This window comes from Gallus gallus, chromosome 1 (assembly GCF_016699485.2).
Source record: "Gallus gallus isolate bGalGal1 chromosome 1, bGalGal1.mat.broiler.GRCg7b, whole genome shotgun sequence".
Lineage (NCBI taxonomy): Eukaryota > Metazoa > Chordata > Aves > Galliformes > Phasianidae > Gallus > Gallus gallus.
The window spans coordinates 137,039,731-137,058,422 of record NC_052532.1 but is presented as its reverse complement, the minus strand read 5'-3'; the positions used below and the strand labels follow the sequence as shown (position 1 = coordinate 137,058,422).

General features: G+C 41.7%; 1 protein-coding gene across 9 annotated transcripts in view; it reads right to left on the bottom strand.

The window, feature by feature from the left end:
- RASA3 (RAS p21 protein activator 3) overlaps window positions 1-18,692 on the bottom strand; it is a 174,804-nt gene that overhangs the window by 89,279 nt on the left and 66,833 nt on the right. For 7 of the 9 annotated variants that reach the window (XM_046941096.1, XM_046941101.1, XM_046941106.1 and 4 more), the window contains one exon: window positions 5,977-6,094. In XM_046941096.1, coding sequence (XP_046797052.1) covers window positions 5,977-6,094 — 118 coding nt within the window. Of the gene's footprint in view, window positions 1-20; window positions 6,095-18,421; window positions 18,579-18,692 lie in introns of those variants that run through there. The other 2 variants (XM_046941113.1, XM_046941127.1) reach the window with 2 other exon arrangements.

Sequence of the window (18,692 nt, the reverse complement as noted above, 5' to 3'; positions counted from 1 at the left end):
GACACACGAGCTATAGTTACCGTCCTCACTTGACAGTTGCTGGTTTGGCTCAATGAGGCTTACAGGGATTATGATAACTTTAAGTAGCAGCCGTTTGGCCCCCAGTCACCTCCCAAAATATTCTGTAATACGACACACACAAACAACAGAAGTCACATTACAGCTGCACTGTTTTTTATTTTTTTATTTTTTTTTAAATGGCTTAAAGCAGCCTACAGCACCAACAATTGTTACTCGTATGGGTGGCTTTTCGTGTGAATAAATGCTCTCATTCATAAACCCTGCCTTGGTCTCAAGGCTCACTTCATTCTCCTCCTTCCATTAAGTCCTGCTTCCTCTCCTGGCACCCTTCCCAGCTGTATTACTTCCCTACATGACCGTGCAGTCCTTGCCTTCAACAATAACCCTGACCAGGCCAAGGTTGTATCCACAGCCATCTTATCTTTTCCCTTAAAGGTTTGGGATGCTTCGGAATTGAAATCTACTCTTAATAGGAGTGAAAGCCACGTGCAGATACAGTCAAATGCAGAAGACAGCAGACCCCAGAAAGTGACAGGACGCTGAGGAGAGAGCTGGGAGCAGGTGAGAGAGAAGCTACGGAACATGCAGACAGCAGAAGCCGTGCTGCAGCATCCAGCTCAGTGCCTCTGTACTCAAGGCCTCTGGGCTGGGGAAAGCTGCTACTTCAAGGAGGTGAGCTGGCAACCTAAGAACGTGGAAGCAGCTAACTGAGCTAATTTTGGCAACAGTCCAACTAAGGGAAACAGCTATGTGCTTAAAATTTGAGAACTGGCCTGCATCCAAGATGTTATCAGAACGCGAGAGAAGTTCAGCTATGCAGCCGTGAACTCCGCACACAGGAAAACACAGTGTCTGAGCAAGCCCAGAATTTAGAAACAAACAAAAAAAAACCCCCTACAAAACACAGAATACAATACCAGAATTATTTAGAGAAAGTTCCGCGAGCTATCAGTTGAATTTTGTTACCAGCCCTGATACTAAAACAAAGACAACCACCTCCTGTGGAAGGGAACGCAGCCATAACTGAATTCACAGCACACTGCACCACACACTCACAGGCACACTGTTTCTTTCACTGGAAACTACGAGGGGAAAAAAAAAAGGACTGTGGGTGGAGAAAGTGCTTCTGGCTTCATTTTCTGTTTCATTCAGGCTTTGATCACTATGTTTAGCACGTGAAAAATTCCTCAGTGAAATAGTGGAGAACTAAATAACGACAGACTCAAGATGCTTGGCTCATCTCTCTAAAGCACACAGCGTCAGCCATTTGATTCTTAATGTGTGACAGTTTTCCTTTTATTCATATCCTTGAAACAAATTTAGAGATGTCACATTCCTTCCATTCTTCACCTATGATTTGAGAAGCTGCCTCGATTTCCTGTTGCAGCTGACACTGCCCTTTAAGTGAATGGAAACATTTGATGGAAACAGCCAAGGCGAAGCCAGTCTTAATGCCAACAAGCCAAGAAAGTTTATCCTTCGGGAAGATCTGCTCCTAGAACGAGCCCCTGACAGTGGTGCCTGAAGTCTGGAGCTGCTCATGGGGGAAGGTAAGAGTTGGTTCAGCACAAGGGATTTACAGGCAAAACCACTGTCAGGTATTTGTAGCTCAGACATAAAAAAAAAAGTTGTAAATCAACACATTGAAAAAATAACAAACACAACAACCTCACACATTTCTTTAGACACAAAATACATAAGCGGCTTCACATACATCTCTGCTAGGTTTCATGGAGTAGATCCAATTATATTCAGTGCCATTCTCTGTGACAGTAATACAAATACTGAAAAACAAACTCTTAGACAGAAAAGTTTACTAGATCCCAACTACCCTCTCCCTCATATCTTATGACTAGCATATGATCCACTCAGAATTCACCAAAAGCTCGTGCCAAGGAGTTTATGAAAACAGCACTGTTTGAAGAGTTCAAGATTCTCTTCCACCTACTCACAGAGTTCAAGGTTCTCTCCTTGGGAACCTGGAAAGCTTCCTCTGATCAGCCTGCACGCTAATCCTGCTTGCCCAAGGATCCCCAGAGAAGTTAAATGACTCCGAGCCACCCCACATGAACAGGATTTCTGCACTGCCATGCAATTTCATGGGAGGACCAGCCCATGTCATAACCCTGACTTGTTTGGGGCAGAAACTACCAAGTAATCCCCACAGCAGCCGTCACAAGGCACCAGTGCCACCATCCAGCTTAACTAGAGCCAAGAGAGGCAAGATGGCAGGAATAACTTAAATTCCTGCTTGTAATTTATGAGTCCCACCTGACTGCTGAACAGAGGTGTTAAGGTTCACCGTGCTGGCTGCTCTCAGTTTTTACGATGCAAACTTAGATAAATGGCACCAGGCTCACGGAAAGTCTCTCAAGAGCAATGGTAAGGGCACTGGAATAGGCAACAGGATGAGCTGGTTCAGTTCTTAACGCTCTGAATGATTTATTTTCTGTTGATTTAAGAGGTCACTGATCTCAGCTGTCTTCCTATGCCTCTGCCACAGCCTGATAAAATACAAATCTGTTGCAGAAGATTAGGGCAGAGCTCAGGGAGATAACTTCTTAGACTCTCAATGCAAAACACAGGAGATCATGAGTCAGAGTGTGAAGGCTCTGCCACAGACACCCCAAGCAAGCCAGAACTGGTCACTCATGCAAGTCCTTCTGGAAAAGAAAAGGAACATCATCCTTCCTCTCACTTGCTGGTCCTACTTAAACTTTACATCAGAAGGCCTGCCTGGAGAAATATATGTTGTTTGTTGTTTTGTTTTTGTTTGTTGGTTTTTTTACTACTTAACAGAAGAGTAATGAAGTTAAAAAACACAAGACAAAAAAAAAAACAACAGAAAGCCCACTATCATGCACTCATTGAATTCCCCAGTACACAAGGCGGTGTTTCAGTGCAACTTGTAATTACAAGTCTTTTCATGCAGATAAAAAAAAAAGTCATTTTATGCAGATGTGCTGGAAAAGATAGGATTCCCCAGGACACACCATTTTGTATGAGAAGACACTGCTTCAAAATTGGTAGAGCTGCCAATTATGGCCATATTTATTCATTAAATATGAAACACCCCTCAATTCAGAGATTTGCACAGAAGATCTTTTCATAAACTATAAGAAAAACAATTTCATTAACTACAAGAAAAAAAGTAAATAAAAGATAAAGGAATAACCAGTAGAAGTGAAAATGCAGACAATTCTTATTACTTTTTTTTGCTACCTGTGATCACATTAACCCAACCACATATCATCAGTGAAGTGGTAGGGAACAGAAAATGGGCATGAAGAGCACGGCCTTCTATGCCAGACACATGGACGGTCAGGCAGGACTCCGCTACTTTAGCCATGCTTTGGCCCAGCTCCATGTCCCTGCTTCCATCCAACGTCACGGATTACAGCAGCGATACCCCAAAAAAGGCACCCAGCACATGCTTCCATGCTACGTTAGCAAGTAACTGGCAAACACTATATATGAAAGCAAGGATTTCTCTGTTGCATACAAATTACATGGGCCTTAGGGCACATAAATTTTGCCTGCTCAATAATTTACGGTTAGTCAATGAGTTGAATCAATTTACAAACAAGCATTAAAGAATGTAACAACATTACTGGCTTCCCAGTTATGTGCTCATCCGAGTCTTACAAAAAACAATAGGCCAGCACTGCACTGTCTGATTTCAAAAATGTCCTCCTCCAGAAGTCTGTGTACTTGTTTAAATATATTTAAACATAATCGTATAAAAGATTATACAGCTGTGTGAGTGTACCTCACTAAATAAGAGCAATCACGATCAACAGACTGGGAGTACATCCCAATTTTACCACTGATGTATTTGGGATTTTTGTCTGCATTTTTGTTTGTTCATTTGTCTGTTTTCATGAAAGAAAAAACAAGGCCAGAGAAGCATCTATCTGGATAAAGGCAAAATCCAAGTGTTAATAGTGTGTTTAAATGGATTTTCAGGGACTGAAGAAGTAAGTTTTTAAAAACTAGTGCTTGCAAATAGAGGCCTACACACAGAAAGACAGTCAAGACAACCATGGAAAAGGTAAATTCACTGGGAGAATGAACATAAAGATCACCTTTAGTCATCCCTTACATCAGGGACTATAGGACAGCAAAGGATTTTGAGAGGACATCTGGTCTACCACTGTCCCAAAGTAGCAAGTTCCCAATACTTTGGTCGGGACCAGTTATATATAATCTACCAGTACTAAAGATGGGAATCTACTCCAGTGCTTCAGAATCTTTAAAAACAGGAAGATTTCCTTCATAACAAACCTAACAAATTTCCTTTCTCACTGCAATTTAAATCTATTACTTGCAGTACCCAAGCTAGACATACAGAACAATTCCCTCACAATTTTTTAAAAATATGTTTATAGATTTGTGTATAGTCAGCCCTCTTCTCAATACTGAACAATTCATATCTTTTCACCTTTCGTCATCAGTTATGTCTTCCTGGGCTCTGACCATTGTGCTCCTCTGCTCTGAATTTACCTCAAAAGATAAAAAGAACTCAGCTCTACAGGAAACGAGAAACCTTACAGTTTCTGCACAGTCTCAGCACACCTCTTTAGCTTTATAATGACACCTAAAGACAGAAGGAATTTTCCCCACTAAAACAACAACACTTGTTGCTCGTGCCTTCTACTAACAGTTATTTTCTCAAAAGAAAAAATAATTGGATTAGTTCAAGGAGATGATATCAACTATTATCATACACCCCTCGTTCCCCCACCTTCATCCTCCCCGTGAAGGACTTTAATGATCACCTAGCAATGATCACCAACTGTGCACTGTCTGGTTGTGAGCAATAGGGCTGCAGCTGGTTGACTCAGGACTGCATTTATATGAGCGATGAAGTCTCTTCTAGAGAAACAACTGGTCCAGGGACATTGCTTATCAGGTTTTGTAAAAAAGCATACTGATTAAATTAAGTTAGATACACTACAAACACTGTCATAGAAAAACACTTCCTTTAATTGTGTTTAGCCAATCTAAATGCCTCAAAAATCAACAGTCTTAGTTAGGGACCCCAGTGCATCCCATCAGAAGATAAGTTGAGGAACAAAGACTCAAAAAATCACAAGAGAACAATTAAAGCGACTTAAGGGACTAAATCCCACTTCAAGCTACTCAGACTCTCCTTATTGTGTGCATGGTACTTGGGGGTGGGGAGGTGAATTAGAGCTGTTTCTCAGAGCAAGTTATTTGCAACAAGGCAAAGAGCAGATTCCTAACTATATCACTCTCTTTTCCCACTTCATATCTTAAGATAAAAATTTTATGTTTGACTTTCCTTCACTGTCAATATGTATATAAGAAAATATAAAAAACTCTTCACATGCCAGAGTATACACCTATGCCCAGACTTCTTTCATTTGCTGATATTTGAGGATTTCCAGAAGAAAGTATTCTAACTTTTGCTACATGCTTCTTGTTCGGTTTCCTTCCACGCTTGGCTACTGTAACCTCACAGGAAGCATACAAGATAAAGGAGAGGTTTGACCATCAGATGCTTGTCTCAATTAGTTGCAGCTCCATGATAAAAAAAAATAATAATTCCAGATTAATATCTGTAGCAGTATGTGTATATGTGTATGTGTAGCAATGCAAAACTCCTCATAGATAGCTGCGAAATGGAGTTCAGAACTAACAAGTTTAGGCAAGTTTCAAAAAAGTACTGCAAAAAGAAAGGAGCGTTGGCTGTGCGTTCTTTGGAGAACAGTTTATGTGGCTTGCCTTGGTGGAGATGCCTTCCCATATATACAGATAAGAATCACAGCACTTTTACCAATACAGCGTTCTTAAAACTGGAAAGAGAATCATGCACACCCTTTACTCCCCCAAAAAAGTGTCTCTGGAACATGACACAAACACAGTAAGCAGAAAAGTAGTTTAGAGTATGGAGAAGAGTTGACAGAACACATGTATGTGTGCATTTGTTACCATAATGACTTTTCCACGATTTTGGTCCTGAAAACCTCCTCCTGGTCCAGGTTTACAGTACAGTAGCAATCCCTCATCTTGTTTGGCCCCGGGTACGTAGGAAGATTTTTGGCTTCACCTAAAGACAAGAAAGAAAGAAAAAAAAAAAAAGGACAGGAGGATTATATATTAAGAAGTTACCCACATATTAGTCAGCATCCACTAATGCAGCATCAGGAAAAAGGTTGAAGTGAAATGCTTCCTAAGTGATAAGTCTCTGTTAAGCTGAGCAGCAGCATTCTGTTTCCAAGACAGCAGCTCCTGACAGCCCCCAAGTTCAGAGTTCAGCAGCAGCTAGGATCAGCAACAATTCAGTTTATTGCCTCTGATCTGCTTGCACGTATTTGGGAGCATACTGCTTCCTTCCAAACTTTTGTTTTCATCAGTCCAGCCATAAGATGCCAGAAACACAATACAACATGGTAATAAAGCTTTCCAATACAGCCTGCTGATTTGATCTTAAAGACATTACTAGAACCTGGCAAATGAGGACTGACCCTCAGCTCTATTGCTTGCCCGGATGCTGAGATGGAAACAAGCCACTTCAGTCAGAGCCTTACGCCCCACACTGGGCTTTCAAGCACTTGCATGAAGTAACCAGCACTAAGATCCTCACGCAAAGGTACCATGCGAGTCACTAATACTCTTCATATTGAATATTTGTTTCAAAACTGCCACAGGAAACCTGTGTATCAAACAGAACAACAAACAAAAACAATAAAAAGAGGCGGAGAGAGAGACTACAAAACATATCAGCAAAAATGAAGAATAAAACAAGTTTGTCCTCTATGTATCCATCAAAAACAAAACTGGGTATTAGATCTCCTTGGCAGACTGATGAGATCAAAACTCTCAGCCAGGAAAGTGGGCACCGCTCCCCAAGGCTTTGCTAAAGCACCTTAGCACTACCTGGATGAGTGTTTTAAACTCAAAGGACAAAACCTAGAGATAAATCCACAATGCACGTGGTAACTAGATTGCTTTTGCCTGGGAAAAATACGAGGGATAAAGCACTGAAGCACAGACCAAGGGAACAAGAGTTTGTTTGCTAGTAGGGATAAAGGAACTCTAAATGATGGTAACTACTGTAACTTTCTATTAGATGCCTGCGGTTCAGCTGCATTTTACTGGGCATGTGCCTTTCCCAGCGTCTAGCTCCCAAATAGCTTTACTATTAACAGAACCATGTTCCATATTTCAAGCCTACCTTCAGTATAGGCATAGTTTTTCCCCTCTGCAGAATTGTTCAACGGCAAATCTGATGCAGTGTGTGTAACTACTGAAGAACTACAGCAAAGAAATACTAAGCCAACCAACACCTTCAGCTGGTGCAGGAAAAGCACGAAGTAACGCATTTCATGCATCAATGGCTCACTTCAGTGTTCCTCCACATAAGTTCACTCCCAGCTCAGCTGACACAACTTGCTAGTTTTCTTCCAACCTCTTTTGGAGCTGCGAGATGTGATATTAAAAAAGTTGGCTGCACGGTAATTCACAGGTGTGACTACAACATCTGTTAGTGTACCCAGTGTGGCTCTGAATTAAGCCACAGCGTTAGCCATGGTTTAACTGCAGCAGCTCCAGCCAAAAATATATTGAGGATTACTGAGGGCTTTTACAACCTGCACTGAAGTCTGTTCTGCTGTGATAAAGCTCCAGCTCTTATCAATCTGAGGTCAAGCATCAAATGCACTGGGCTCATAGATGCCAAGCTCTGTGCTCTCACACTAAAACCACGTGAAACCAGCCTCTTCTCTGGATGATTGAGTGAAGATCCCCAGGGAGAGCACGTGGTGACAAGATGACTTTCAATAGATGCACAGTGAGGAGGTCTTCCCCTGGGGCTGCCATGCTATTCCCACAGCTCTTCCAAGAGAATGAGACAAAACCTGTCACGCTCAAAACTGAAGAGGGAAAATAGAAGTAATTCCTCTTTTTCTGCACTTCTCCCACTTCCCACTCCAACACACACGTACACACAAAATTACTTTTGGATTCCATACGCTTGACTCCTAGGCAGCTTTCTGATGTGCACAACAGTCATTTAGGGGCTTTAAGCTAAGACTTCATCATATCAGAGAACCGTATGGGACCCGTATTTTAAAACTCAGTTCTCCTTATTAGTAGGCTCAGAGAAGAAAACCCACCAATATTAAAATCTAATACAATGCAAAAAAGAATAGCCAGTGGCATCAGCCAATGCCTGCAGTCTGCAAAGGAAAGATCACCAGCACAACATTAGAAAACGAGACACACAGGGAGGAAGGTGTTTTTCCCATTTCAAAGCACCATAGAATGGCCTGGGTTGAAAAGGACCACAATGACCATTGAGTCTATGTGCTATGTGCAGGGTCGCCAACCAGCAGACCAGGCTGCCCAGAGCCACATCCAGCCTGTCCTTGAATGCCTCCAGGGATGGGGCATCCACAACCTCCTTGGGCAACCTGTTCCAGTGTCACCACCCTCTGTGTGAAAAACTTCCTCCTAATATCCAACCTAAACCTCCCCTGTCTCAGTTTAAAACCATTTCCCCTTGTGCTATCGCTATCCACCCTCATAAACAGTCGTTTTCCCTCCTGTTTATAAGCTCCGTTCAAATACTGGAAGAAAGAAATTACTTTAAAAGGCACCGAAAAGCCACTGAGGCCAGAACAAGGGATTAATTGACCAACCCTGTGTATTAATCATGTTTCTGACTTGAGAAGGAGCTTGCAAAAAAAGAAATGCAGTTTATTCCCAACGCTGCCAGCAACCAAGGGCTGTTTAGATTCCTCTAGCACTGACTAGCTGAGGAAGAAAAATCTGTCAAGCTTTCAAGCACAGCTAAAAATTCAACTCTCCAGCCAGACATTTTATGTCAACAAATGCGCTCTGTTAGAGCTTCAGTTGCTCTTCAGATTCCTCCAAGACAAAAACGTTCCTCCATAGCACTACTTTGCTATCTACAATGAAGCTGAACAGTTTGGTCAGTATTTCTTTAGAAAAAAGAAAGAAAGCACAAATCACTAGATACAGTCATACAGCCACACAACATTTCTATATTCCAGATCTAATGAGATCAAGTGATTTGGGCAAGAATTTCATAGTTTAACCTATCTGTGTAGGGTACATATTTTTCATCAGCAATATTTTCAAGACACAACTCCACTCTTTTCTTCTCTCTGTACTGGGGAGGCAGCAGCATGCTAGAGACTTTAGAGAGAGTTTGCAGACAAAAGGTCAAAACACTCACCTTTAAGACCTTCTGAATAAGAAACAAGTGTGTTTCTTCAGATGTCTAAGAGTTGGACAGTTGAACATGGATGCATTCTGTTTTGGAGCGTAAGGCTTCCATTTGGAAGCCCTGCAAGTAGAATAATCGATGTAAGTTCACAATGGTTTTTCCCTCTGTCCCTGCTATGGCACACTTTTAATACAGATGATCCAAACTGATCTGTGGAACGCACTCAGCTTAGCACCGAGTAGCTAAACTTAGCAAAACTAAGTTCAGCTATGCAAATCGTTCTCATTAGGTATTTTGGATAAGTCTCTAAGAAAATAGACTACCCGATTCTGAATATCTCACCGACCTGCTATTTTCTACTCAAGAATGGGTTACTACAGCCTAAAAATGGACTGCTGTGGCAGCACAGACAGCTTAGACTGAGTTAGGCACAGGGCACGCAACAGTTGGAACAAGAGGAAGAAAAAAAAACTCAGAACTTCCTTGTTCTTTCCAATGTCACACATTCCTGTTCTAGTAAGACACTGGCAATAAAAAGAAGCAAAAACAAAACAGAACAAAAAAGGCTCTCCTGCAAATACAGTAGAAAAAAGCACTGCTTGGATGCTTGTGAGCATAACCGACGGAAACAAGAAAAGCTCTGGAGATATCCCTGCAAAGAAACAAATATATATGTATATGTATGCATACATTTCCTTATGGTTTTGCAACCTTAAGCTGGAAGCGCCAGGTATTTTGCACTCAATGTGGATACCTGGCATTGTGTCATCTTTGCTTTTAAATATTTCCCCAGGTGCAGTTTTCTGGAGAGCACAGAATGGCCAACTGCCAGACATCATTCTTACCCTTCTGGAATGAAATTTGCTGGTCCCATGCATCTAAGCATTAGGTCACCTCCACGTACCTGCCAATCTAAGCACATTCACAAGAAGTGTGCGTCAACGAATCTACCTTGCTGTCTCTAACAGCAATATACTTGATTTTATCAGAATAGCATCACTTCCAAGACTATTTTAAATAAACAGCAATCAAACCAATAAAAAAACCCCACATCCAAAAAATAAATTCAGTAGAAGCAGCTGAGCTTCCCTTAGTGCAGCATTTGACTTCAGGGAATACACAGAAAGACCTGAGAACAGAGAAGAAAGAAAAAGGAATCTGAAAAGGGCAAGATATCCAAACCAGCAGCAACAATTCATTCTGCTGCTGCCGTGTTCAGGAAGCTCCCTCCAAACAAGCTCTTGGGTAAGCATGTCAAGAACAAAAACAGAGCAACGATTTACACCAAGAATGAAATGCTGCTCCTATCTTTTGCCAGGCTCTCTATACTGATACAGATGCTGCTATCTGGAAAGCAAAACAACAACAACAAAAACCCACTGCAGTATCTCAAACTCTTTTAAAGTTTTCTCTCTTCTGGAAAAGCCTCATTCTTTCAACAGCCAGAAATCAAGCAAAAATAAAAAGGGAAATTACGTGTACACACCAACAGATCTGATTCTCTACCAGAATTTATGCCTAAAAAACTCCTCATGCACAAAACCCAGCATACACATAAAAATGAGGATGCTAGAAAAAATCGTAATTAATGCTTAAATTAAGTTCAATTAAAATGGAAAATATAGTACCACTCAACAGCAATTAAAACATGCAGAAATACCTCGATGCACTTCAATTTTGGGGACTGTGTATGGATTCCAAATGATCAGAAGCTGTTGCTTTAATTTCGAACACTGAGAACGCAGTTAATCATTTAATTACAAAGTGTGCTTTTTTGCTGTGAGGTGGGTGGTAAGATGCATTTGTAGCTGCAACGGCACAATAAGAATACAGTGAAAAATAATTCCTTTTAATATCACAGAATCATAGAATCAGAAGGTTGGAAAGGACCTACAAGACCATGTAGTCCAACCATCCTCCCATTACCACAGCTACCACAAGAAACTAAACCATATCTCACAGCTCCTCATCCAGACACCTCTCGAACACTGCCAGGGACAGCGACTCCACCACCTCCCTGGGCAGCCCATTCCAGTGCCTGACCACTCTCTGAGAGAGAAAGTTTTTCCCTATGTCTAATCTAAACCTCCTCTGGCACAACTTGTGGCCATTTCCTCGGGTCCTGTTTGTTGCCTGGGAAATCAAAAATGGCCATAGTTGGAAAACTTCTATTTACATGGGAAACCATTTTTGCTACCGAACAGTCAATGTGGTCATTAACTGAAATGAACATAACATTTGAAAGCAGAGTATGCAATTATACATGCACGTAATTCCAATATGTAGGTAAAGTGTGTATAACTCAAAGGGGAAACGTTCAATTTATTTCTGCCGTTCCAAAGAGGAAAAAGCAATGAAAAAAATACAATCTGAAGCCTCAAGGACTACAGTGCTACTATGGAGTTATGTAAGTGTTCTCTAGTGTACTTCTGTAATAAGTTTAAAATCAACATATGCTTTTTAGGCAATATATGATAAGTGTCAAAAAAATGTTCTCTCCACATAACTATATGGGTCACTCAGCCCGAAAATACAATAAACCCAGAGAATTCATCACTTTGCTTCATCTGATATTTGCATTAAAAAAAAAAAAAAGAGAGAGATTTGCTTCAGAACAGATGCGATTAGAAACACTCTATCTGTGCCACAATCCCTCTCTGCTTCAACTGTGGACATTTAGGCAGGCATACAGTTTGCTCTCACGAAGAGACAGATTGCATTAGATTTCTAAACCAGGTCAAAAATAGCCATCTGTGAACAGATTCTGATGATCTGGAAAATGAGATTTTTAGATGACCTGTTCTTAATGTAAGCCCTTGCCTAGCAGCCTCTTTCCACGTGAAATGATTATTAGGTACAATACTCAGGAAAAGCACTTCCTCAACAAAACAATATTGATGAGCTGGGCCTTTACAACCGCCCCACAACAACCTGATAGCACAGCACTGCTTCAACAAGTAACCAGTAAGGAGGCAAACCATGACATACTCATTACTAGGTTTTAGACAAGAGCATCACGTGGAAACCCTCTGGGCTTAGCAGAAATAAGCAGCATTAACACCAAACCCTTTGGCACTAAACTGAAGACCACTACAGTACCAACGCCAGATGATACCTCAACACCAGAAGCTACTTATACCCACTTAGATGAAGTGCTTGTATAGGGGAGTTTTAGCTCCTTCACAGATCAGAGACAGAAACATTTGGCATCCATTAGGACCCCTTTCGCATGATGCACTTCAGCATTACACACAGTGTTGTACTGCTATACTGCCTGCCACCCTGCCCACTCACGTGAGTAAACTCAATCATCATGGAATAATTTAGGTTGGAAAAGACTTTCAAGATCACCAAGTCCAACAGTCACTATGACCTAACAAACCCCACCACTAAGCCATGTCCCTGAGCACCACAACCACAAGTCCCTTAAATAGCTCTGGGGATGGTGACCCCACCACCTCCCTGTGCAGCCCACTCCACGACCTCAGCACTCTCCCCGTGAAGAAATTCTTCCTTGAATTCAATCTAGATTTTCCCCAGCGCAACTTGAGGCCAATTCCTCCTGTGCTGTCACTCGTCATGTAAGAGACTGACACCGTCCTCGCTGCATCCTCTCTTCAGGCAGATGTAGAGAGTGACAAGGTCTCCCCCGAGCCTCCTCTCCTCCAGGCTAAACAGTCACAGTTCCTGCAGCTGCTCCCCATAACTCCTGTTTCCTAGTCCTTTCAACAGTTTTGCTGCTGCACACACGCAGTCAGCTCAATGCCCTTCTTGTAGCGACGGGCCCAAAACTGAACACAATACTTGAGATGTTGTTTTACCAGTGCTGTGTATGAGGGGACAATTACTTCCCTGAACTTACTCTATAGCAGTTAAGAATCTTCATCTCAGTCTTCCTCTGATCCAAAACATGTATTGAGACAGAAGATTACAGGCCTTTCTATAATCTGCAACAAAAGCTAAGCCTAATCAACTACAGCCCACACAGTGGATAGACTTGGACCTATGACTTTGAATGGCTGGTAGCTGCATTCTCTTTTTCCTGCATGTGTGCAGATATTCCAGTTGTCCTGCATCACTGATTTCCAGACCTTCTATGTTCCTGAAAATCCATCACACACCATCCAGCTTTCCTTTACTGTTCCGGGTGTAATAGAGGCAGCTGAGGATCTCATCACTGGAGAGCAATAAGAAGCTCCAAACTGAATTCTTGCTTTTCCTGTATGAGGCAGCAAATACAGAGGAGGCTCAAAAGATCCAGTAATGACATGTAATGATAAGTGCTCACAGCACAAGGGCTGTTAATCAAATCCCAGAGCTTGGTAGGAAAGATCTATACAGCAAGCTCCATGAGAGCTGCTCTCAAAATGAAGAGCTGCAAGATAATTTGATTTTGTACAAGAGGAGAAGAGCAACTCTCCTCAAGTGATTAATGTAGCTGGTTGCAAGCTACTCGCCAATATATGTTTAGCATGGGGAATCAAGTTTCTCTAAAGATTCCCTTAGGATAGTAACTTAACTCCACAAAACAGAAATTGTACAAGTCCAGCTGCGCTCTATACAAAATAGAAGCTATTCTATGTAAAAGAACACTTGAAGAGATCACTTTAAAGGAGGATATTGCCAGGAAAGAGATGGTCTCAAGGAGTTTTGATCTGCATTCACAGCTTTCCTGCTGCATGCTGAGGTAAGCATTCCAAGTTTCTTTGATGTGACTTTCTTGTACTTCTTGCAGAACTGACGAATTAACCAAACTCCCCCTTTATCAGTGTTGATACAACATTAGAGACAGTTTACATGTACTACTTTTCAACCCGGCTTGTATTCTGAAGATGATACTTTGGATCAGAATGCATCTCATGTGACTTCCCAGCTGCATTCAACAGAGGCTCTCGAGGTTTTTTCCTACTGACTGCAGTAACATAGGGATTGGATACAGGTTGTTCTGCACCTCTGCATCGTGACCTTCACATCGGGTTGGGTTTGTTGTTTTTTTTTTTTAATTATTTATAATTTTTTTAATACAAAAAGAAAAATCGGCTTCCTAGCACTTCTAAAGATCATCTCTCAGCAAAGCTGAAGTCACTGAACATCTGCTGTGGGAGGCCATGAGGGAGAGAACGAGGGGCAGAGGAAGGAACTTTAAACAGGCCACTCCATCACGGGCAAACAGCTAGCAGTTTCAGCTATTTTTGGAAGAACAGTACGAGGCAGGAAACATAAGCGAATGATTTACAACATCAAACAAAACGTGACCAAAATCCAACATCAGTTCAACTGCTCCCTTCTGAGAGTTTCTGTGCCCTGGTGTAACTACCGTCAGGCGCCTCGTCATCACTGGAAACCAAAAGTAATGCTCTCAAGTACATCGGCGTAAGTGAAAGTTTATGTGAAAGCAAGTATCTGTTTTCACCTATCACACACAAAACCAGAATCCAGATGATCAAAAAATAAGGTAATTTTATACATCTGTGTATATTACTCCCTTCCCCCCCCCCCCCCTTTTTTTTTTTTTTACTGTAGATCAAAAAGCCACAGCTGTGTGGGAATAAAAGCAAGCAATGAAAAAGGAATAATGCCCCCTCTCTTCCAGGACATTAATCACTTCTATCACCAACAGCAAGCGACTAAAAGCTTTTACAGTAACATGAAAAATACAAATCTGACAATGGCTGCCTTTTGCTTACATAAAAAGCTAATAACAAAAGAAGTAATTGCTGGAAAGTTGAAGCTTTACCAGCAGTGTTAAGAAACTGTAACTTTCACCCAATGAATGACTCTGTTGTCCATAATCGCTCATGCTTTTGAGCTACTCTTTTAGAACTGCCTTCACTAACCAAAGTTTCACAGCATCAAGTTTAGCTCAAGTTCATTTTGGCCATCCGATCCCACAGCATTCAAAACAAAATCTTGCTACTGAGCAACAGGGTGACTCAGAGCACAGCAGCTCGAGGCTATACCCAAAAAGTAAGGGATTAAGTTAGGGCTCCCAAAAGTGAGGGATTAACTGCGCAAAGAGCATCTTCCTTCATACACAGAGTACTTCCTAATACAATATTTATCACCATGAAGGAGAAAGGTTCTGAAACCTCCCCAGCTTTCCTTGACCTAGCCTTTCTTCAGAGTGAAAAAGTGCTTTCCTGCAAGAAGGTCAAATTCATTTTTCCACATGAAGATCCAAACCCAGAAATCTCCTCCAAACCTGCAGTAATTAACAACTTCCTGTAAAGCCAAGAACAGGCAAGTCTACAACTAATTAAAGCTTTACACGGTCTCAGTACTGCGCTAGTCCACCTACACACCATGCACTCCCTTGTACACAATGAGCATTTTATGTACTCAAGAAAAAATTAACCACAAACCCTTCGTTATAAGAAAAAAAAGTGACCTCACTTCATCAGTTATACATCAACAGTTCTCAGATTATATGCTTATTGAGGGGAGTTGAATGAAAACAATAATTCAAGAACACTCTAAAATTTCTAGCTGTCATTTCGGCTGACAAACGCTATATTGCAAAGACGCCCAGGTACTGAACACAATGCTCAGATAAAGGTATCACATTAATCACTCACAATTTTGGTTTTGCCTTAGTTGCTAGATCCTCATTTATGAAAGATCCTCATTTAAGAAAGATTTATTTCACTGTCGAGCAGCCTGTATTGCACAGATGCATGCTGACAACGCACGAGATTTTATGTAGATGCTGCTAATTTCTTCCTGCTAGTTTGCAGCCCCAACTCTTCTCACTACATTTTAAGCTGCGTGCAAGTATTTGAGTTTGACGAACAAAACGATCACTTGCCAGTTTGAAATGCTGTACAATTCAACTGCAAGACTGCAAATTAGCAAGGAACCACTGCAACTGGTTTGCAGACCTACTGATATAATTGTGGAAAGGAAAGTGGACGACGTGGCCCTGCTCAAAAGCCCAGGCTGCCTTAGCTACTGCCACCACAGTCTGCCACACACGTTTCTAAAAACAGCTAGATACAGAACAGCCACACACAGACAGAACTGGGCTGCGGCCATCCAAGATCCCAAACGTTCAATTTGGCATGTCAGCAGACTCAGTAGAGATTTATTTTTAAACAGTGAGATTCCTAACTTGTTGCCGAAACTGAATTTTCAATAAGAAAATACAGTTGAAGGGAGACAACACACTACACGTAAGGAAGGAAATGACAGTGCCAGCTACCTCTCTTCTGTGTTTGCTCTTTGCAGGCATCTTCCAAAGGTTCTGCCAGGCTGGGCTGTCACCTGCCCTTTGTCACCTCGCAAGCCCACCAGCAGTTTCCATCGGGTCTACTGGGGCCCAGGGACACGCTGGGAGTTCTTGTGCATGAAGATCAAGTGCTCTGACAGAACTTCATGCAGTAACTCATCTCCAAAGGGCAAACATTTCTGTGTAATTCTATCTCCTCCATTTCCTAACTGGTTCTTGCTTTCAGAGGACAGAAGTGCTTTGCCAGCTTAAGTATACTTCAAGAAAAATTGGTGTGTTTTGGCATGACTTCAATAAAGTACCTTTTCTTTCATAAATCAATGACACCATCCCACCTTACAAGAATAATACATATAACATCCAGCTAATCTCTTAGTATTTTTGCAGCCTACTCTCCAAAATATTCAAATAGTTTATTTCAGATTCATACAAATTGAAAAGCATTATTAATGCCCTTTGCCTACAAGCTAGTGTACTGGAACAATTTGTTTCCCTTTTCCCAGCATCACCCATTGTTCACAATGCTGAAGTCCATACAAGTCTAAAATACACGTGTATGAATCAACCCGAGTTTAAGCCTTTGAAAATGTCAGACTTGCAAGCTCATAGTGTACCTGCTTCCTTTTCAATATGAGCTGTACAGTTCCACCCACAGGTCTCGTGCAGTGTGTGGGACTGGCTGGTAGGTGTCAAGCAAAACTGTGAAAAAAACAAAAAGCCTACTCTAAAATCCCAGTCTCCTGGATGGTGATGCCTTAGGGGAGAACCTTTCAGGTAAATTAAATGAACATGCAAAAGAATACCACCTAAGCAGTCAGTTGTTCTTGCTTGACCTCAAGTCACAGGGTCAGAGCTCCATCTCAAAGCGTACAAAGCAACTCACTACAGCTGAAGCTTTATCTCAACATACTCACCCTGCACCAAAAAAAACAACTGCCAAAATACAAGATCAGATTCACCTCCAGAATCTGCATGTGTAACAGAGGCAAAATGAATTTCCAAGAAACACAGGTTCATTTCATTTCAGCAGTTAAACAGAAAAGGGAGCGCGATTCAAAGAGAGCCCCAGAAGAAGCAGAGCTTGTTGGGACTCATCCAGAGGGTGAGCATTTTTCAAAAGTGCCAATGACTTTTGGAAGCTGGGCATTCCCTATGAGCTGCTCGTGCACACCCACGAAGTTCATCCAAAGTTGAATTGTTTTTAATGTCTGTTGAGCCACTACATTCTCTGTGAAGCAGATGCACGACAGAAAGACTAGCACCGTGAATGAATGCTTCCAACAGTCCCGAGTGTCCAGTAGCTAAAAAACTCAACTGAAAACTGAGGGCAGAAGCAGAACTCTACAAAAAAGCCATGTACACAAAAGAATCCCTGCTTGAACTTCCTGTACATAATCTCATTTTCTACCTCATCGGTCTGCACCTCTGCCTGATTTATGAGCTTTTTCTTATCAAAACACTGTTAACAACTTAAAAGATGGAAAATATTGCTGTTCAAGAGAGCCATAATCAAAGTTTAATGCGGAACATTAATTCATCTTCCCTTCCTCTCAGGCTTTCATCTATGAACTGTGACAGCATTTATTTCATTTCAGCAACTTCCAATACTCCCCTACTGCCTTTCAAGGCACAAGCAGACACTGCTCCCAGTACGACGTGGTGCACTATTTAGGTGCCTGCATTAGCACCTACTGTTCACGCAGGCTTCCGCCTAAGAGGATTCAAAGCACAAACACAGTTTTGTTTTTCCGAATTACTATTTGAAGAAGTTCCTCTTGCTGTCCATTGACTAGACAGAGAGCACAGCCAGCTGCCGGCCCTGCCCAGGCTAAGGGCTTGCAGCCACGCAGTACACGCGTTCTCCCAGATCTTCTCTGATCAGCCGCCTCACGTTCTTTGCACGGCTAGCCTTCCAGGCTCCTATTTCTCACAGCAAACCAGCACCCATAAAATCTTACCGTGTCAAAATAGAGAACTTCCAGAGCCTTCATAATAGCACGTTTCACAATAGGGGCTGGAAACTGCCAACACCGTCCTAGCATCATTTGCAATGTCCATCCCATTTCAGCTCCATCAAACATTTCCAGGTACCAGGAATTCTGCTGTGTGAGTTTCTTTCTCCAGTACCACTACAAGCTTAATAAAGACCTCACACTGTTATCATTAAAAACAAGACAATTACGTATGTTTCGCAAAGTTCACTGCCACAATTGCAATGTATTTTTTGTT